The sequence below is a fragment of the Paralichthys olivaceus genome, chromosome 13, assembly GCF_024713975.1.
Source record: "Paralichthys olivaceus isolate ysfri-2021 chromosome 13, ASM2471397v2, whole genome shotgun sequence".
Taxonomy (NCBI): domain Eukaryota; kingdom Metazoa; phylum Chordata; class Actinopteri; order Pleuronectiformes; family Paralichthyidae; genus Paralichthys; species Paralichthys olivaceus.
Genome location: NC_091105.1, coordinates 14437024 through 14442318, shown reverse-complemented (window position 1 = coordinate 14442318; position 5295 = coordinate 14437024). Strand labels below are relative to the sequence as shown.

The following is a 5295-nucleotide window of genomic DNA, read 5'->3' as shown; positions in this document are numbered from 1 at the left end:
CATTCTGTTTTGCCGTATGTGACATTTGTGTCTCGGTCAAATATAAATCAGATTTATACGGGGAGGAAAAGAGTCCAAACTTGGGAGAACTTTACAAGTAGATGGAAAATGTGCAAATATTTTGAACGTCATTAAATAGCATGTGTGATTGTTACATTATAGGAAGTTAAAAAATCTTAATTAAATGTTACGATAGAAATGTGTGAAAAATGTGTCAGATTCACCAAGCCTGGATGTATCGTAACCGAATCACCACAAGGTGTCGCCCTCCTCCATTTTTAACTGGTCACTGTAGAGATGTATTTAAACACATTAAAACAGTTATTTTGCAAACATAGTGTTTTATAAACATCAAAATCAACAGAATGAACCTGTTGCTGTAAGTATGGCAGAATAAAAGAAGTGTTTAGATTTATTTTGACAACAATGTATTCCAAAAAAATTCAAGGCCAGGCGTGCAATACTTTAAAAAGACTCCTGTCAATGTAAAATGATAACCATTCACTCATTTGTTATAGGACAGTACCTTGCTGACAGTGTTTTCCAGCAGCTGCAGTGTATTTCTGCTGGTGCAGCAGAAGGCCTACAGTTACTACTGCTTTTTATTTTTATTTTTGGTTATTCTTAAATGTGATCATTTTAAAAGAGCGGACTTCTTGGCACTCTTTGACATTGTGTCAGTAAAAACCCCATGATATTTCCTGAGTGATATTAAAGGGATAGTTCACCCAAAAATGAAAGTTCCCTCATTATCTACTCACCACTATGCCGATGGAGGGGCGGGTGAAGCGTTTGAGTCTGCAAAACACTTTTGGAGTTTCAGGGGTAAACAGCATTTCAGCAAATTGCAATACAATTAAAATCAAACACTTCTTCAAAGTTAAAAATAAGTTAAAAGCCTCCATACTGCTGGCGGTAAATGACGCCATTTCGAATATGAACGTTGGGGCTTACAGACTCTTGGATGACACCAAGAAGAAGCGGTCCCCTATTGGATTCATTTACCCCTGACACACTTCACCCACCCCTCCATCAGCATAGTGGTGGGTAGATAAGGAGGGAACTTTCATTTTCAGGTGAAGTATCCCTGTAAGAATATAAACCTCAGTTGTGACCTCACAGTGACATCATGATGGAGTGCTGGTACCTGCACTGTGTGTTTATGATCATGATTACATCATCTGCTAGTGCTCCTGGGGATATGCACACACACACACACACACACACACACACACTGTGTGGATGGGAACCCCCCCCCCCCCCCACCCCCCGGACACCACTAGGGGTCTCTGGTCCCCAGCTTGGACGCTGTGTTGCGGGGCTGCTCATTAATAATGCAGCTGACTCGGCCGGTCCCTCCTCCCCTGCTGCCACGCCACACCGCCCCGGCACAGCATCGTCTCCCGTCACTGTCGCATCACCGAGCGGGGGTGGGGGGGGGAGAGAGCGAGAGAGAGGGGGAGAGAGGGAGGGGCCCCGCCGGTTCCCACCATTGGCTGCTGCTGCAGCACCGACAGCTTTACGGCCACTGAGGATGTGCGTGAGCGGCGGTAGTGCTGGTCCTCGACATGATCTCCACTGAGGAGACTTCAGCCCCGTGTTGTCTCCTGTAGACACCGTCTGAACCCGATCCAACCGGAGGGAGATGCGCCCGGAGATCCGCGGATACATCGTCCGGACACTGCGGGGAGAAGAGAAAGAAGGGGCGGCGGAGGAGAGGAGCATGTAACCGGGAGAGACGCACCGGCAGCGGCAGCGGCGGTGGAGGATCAGGAGCAGGATCAGGCACCACCTGACTCTTCTCCTTCTGTTTCTTCTCTCTCCTTATTTGAGCTCCTGACTGAACTCGTGCGTCCGGAGGTTTATATCTGCGGCCAACATGAGCGAGGAGGTGTCAGAGGTCCCCAAAGAGCTGCTGGGTAAGAGACGGGTGCTTCGTGGCCATGTGTCCAGACATGGAACAATCACTGATATACTCTGTCATTGTACTCACAGGATCTCTCTGTCTGCACGAGCTGCAAGTTCACTGTGACTGTATTTTATCCATGTAGTATTTTCTGTCTGTGCAATACAGCCACATGCACCGTGCTGAGACACAGCAGTGTTATTGTCTTAAGAATACCACTAAAATCCACATTAGGGCCATTTTAATGTGATCCTTGCCACACGGTTCCTCACAACATGTATGACTTTATCTCAGGGTGAAGATCAGTGTTAATAATGTGTTCAGCACAAGCCAAATACTTTAGATCTGAGTGGTCAGCTTGTTCATGCCCGAGCACATAACGTGCAGGATTATTTCCCCCCCACTCACAATGACCATGGTGCACTCTCAAATCTCTCAAACCTGGAGTTTTAACATGCCTGTAGTAATAATAAACATCATCCATATTATATATATTATATTATTATTTATATTGTAGCTTTCAAATCACAAGGTGCTTTACTAGTTACAAGTGGAAAATTTAAGGCAAATTACAGAAAACTGTTTGAAATAAACAATTAGAAACCATTTAAAATTTTAATTTGAAGGTCACTGCCAGAGAGCACAGACAAAGAAATACAGAATGTTACAGATGAGAAAGGGGTAAAAACAAGACAAAATAGAACATTTTAAAATGCACAAAATAGAGATGAGAACAAGGAGAAAGCACAGCTCCCTCCCCACCTGAAAACGTGAAATTTAAAAGAGGACCAGGAGTTTGATCCCCTCGGAGAGATTGATTCCACAGGGTGGGAGCCCCCGACAGAAAAGGCCCGGTCACCTCTGCTCCTGACGACTCGCCCTCTTGAGTCTGCTGAGTTTCTCCTGACTCACTGTATTTGTACTGATTGTGGACAAAAGCTGTAGCTCCGGCTCTCTTTGTTTGGCATTATAGCTCAGTTTATGACACCTCAGTGCAATGTTGGACAAGCACAAGCTCCATGTCTCTGTCTTCGTCTCAGCCAGTATGTTCCTTTGCATTGGTTTCTTAAAGACGGTGCATGCTGCAGATGAGGCTTACAGGAAAATGTTGCTTGCTCATGTAGTCACTAGGTTCAGGTATTTCCTTAATGTCACTGACTGTTTCATTCAGGGAGTCCCTTATTTTCAAACGTCCAAGGTGTTTGAACTCTTCTTTCAGTTGGGATTAGGAGCAGAGAGGCAGAAAAGTGTGTCTGTGTGATGTGGGAATTCTACCACCTTCATGTGGTTAACATCATGCTCAGCATTTATTTCTTCCTTTTTTGTTCTCCCTTAAGTAGCTTCAGGTGTGATTGAAATCATCCTATTCCACCATATCAAACAGCATCAGTCTCATACTGTTTATTCTGTATATCAGCTTGTTCCAACTGTACAGTGTTTACACGCTCTCATATATATAAACGTCTGTCTTTTGTCCTCTGAAAAGCACAGATCTCCTTTTTTCTAGCTTTGTACAAACCGCCTGGTTAATCATGGCGTCCAGGGAACTTTGTGGCGATGCTTTAGTTTTCTCTATTACAAAAAAAAAAAAAAATGGACATAATATGTTTTTCTCACCATATATATATACATATCACCATATCGTGCCTTTAGTGAGCAAGTTTCTCTATCTTAATCCCCTGTCTTGAAGAATTCCCCTTTCTTCTGCTGGCTCATTCGTTCAACGCTCCTCACTTCGCATAAGGAAAATGTTTTGGCATGATCGTATTGTCATGTGGCGTTGTCTGGATGAGTATATAACCAGCTATTGTATGAAACATTGACTGGTGCTGGTGATTCACCATCATGCATCATCAGCGTTGGCAGGAATTTCAGCACAATGCTGCAGGAGGAAGAGTCTTAAGGAAAGTGTATCATATTTTTGCTAATTTAACATTTGGCCTTTTTCCAACTGACTGGTTTTGTAAGTAATGATCAACAATGGGAATAGCCAAGGATATTATCTGATTTCCAGGAACTGATATGGAGCACTGAGTTGCAAGTGTTCACAGACTGTATTTTTGTACTCTAAAGATATTTAGCTGATTAAAATGGGAAACATTTTTCATTCGGTGTCAAGGTGAAGAAATAGCTTTGTGTGAGAAATGAGTTACGGCTGGAGAAACCTTTGAGGAAAAGAGCTTCTAAAAAATGTTTGCTGTGAACACGCCGCCTCAGTGACATTTAAAATCCAGGAACCTATCCTGTGACATCCTCAACATGCAAACCTCCATAAACTGGTAACTGACTTTATTGGCTTGTGAGTTTGTTTGTTTGAGCTTTTACAAGGCCATAGGTCTCCTGCCTCCTCGTGTTATAAACAAATCCCAACTGAAATGCTACCTGATGTGACCTCCTGCAAAATGCCTCAACAGCTGAATATGAACCACAGGGCCGCCGGCTCCTAAAACGTCTGCTCCTGTCACAGTTTTAATGAATTAGCAGACGAACGCAATTAGTAAAAAAAAAAAAGTGATGGATGAGATTCTGTTAGGAACTTTTCCTGTCTGGGACCCAGAACCGCCCGGGCTCATTAAAACCCACCAGGTCTCATTTCGTGTTGAGGCCCACCAGAGACATCTCTGTAAGTTATTGAGTGTGTGATCTGGAGTTTTTAGAAATTGCTGCAGTATGAAACGCTGCACATTTTCATCCCTGTGTCTTTTAGTGAGCTCAAGGCTGGCAGATGAACAATTTAGCACTTTCCCTAATTATTAGTTTCACTTTGATCTGACGACGGCTCGAGGAAGCCAGTGGGTGAGGACACACGCGTGCCAGCACAGATGCACACACACAGAACGATGCTCTGTCTCAGACACGTGTGCACGGACGATATCAGCTGCTGTGGTGGGTGAGCGAGGCGCGTGGAGAGGCGGCTGACCCAGTTCTGCTCCCTAAGCCTCCGCCGATTCTGCTGGGTGTGAACAATCAATCTGAGCAGCGGAACACACACTCAGCATAATGCTCATCGTACTGTGTAGCTTATCTGAATACACACATATTTATATTTATGATTTAACTATCTGTTATTTTATGAATTGATGTAAAATATACTTTAAATTAATTATTTATCAAATGAATTTAAGAAAATAGGGAACAAAAGAGCAAGAGTTTGCAGCCATGCTTGAAGCTTTGGTACTTAAGCACAATGCTTTGAGCTTTATAGTAACACCAGCTTGCTAGCATGCAATTAATGACAATGCTAGCATACTAATGAGGAGGTTTACTGTAATGTTCCATGTTATCTAATTTATAATGTGTCAGCATGCTATTATTTACTAATAAGCCTATCTGAAACTATTGCGAAGGCCATTCATTATCATTAACAAAAATTCTGACCGAATTTTGTC

General features: G+C 43.2%; 1 protein-coding gene across 6 annotated transcripts in view; it reads left to right on the top strand.

Moving 5' to 3' along the window:
- Nucleotides 1-1529: 1529 nt before the first annotated feature.
- LOC109632194 (F-actin-uncapping protein LRRC16A) overlaps nt 1530-5295 on the top strand; it is a 63110-nt gene continuing 59344 nt past the window's right edge. For all 6 annotated transcript variants that reach the window (XM_069537191.1, XM_069537190.1, XM_069537188.1 and 3 more), the window contains exon 1: nt 1530-1919. In XM_069537191.1, the coding sequence (XP_069393292.1) occupies nt 1880-1919 (40 nt within the window). In that variant the 5' untranslated portion in view covers nt 1530-1879. The remainder of the gene's footprint in view (nt 1920-5295) is intronic.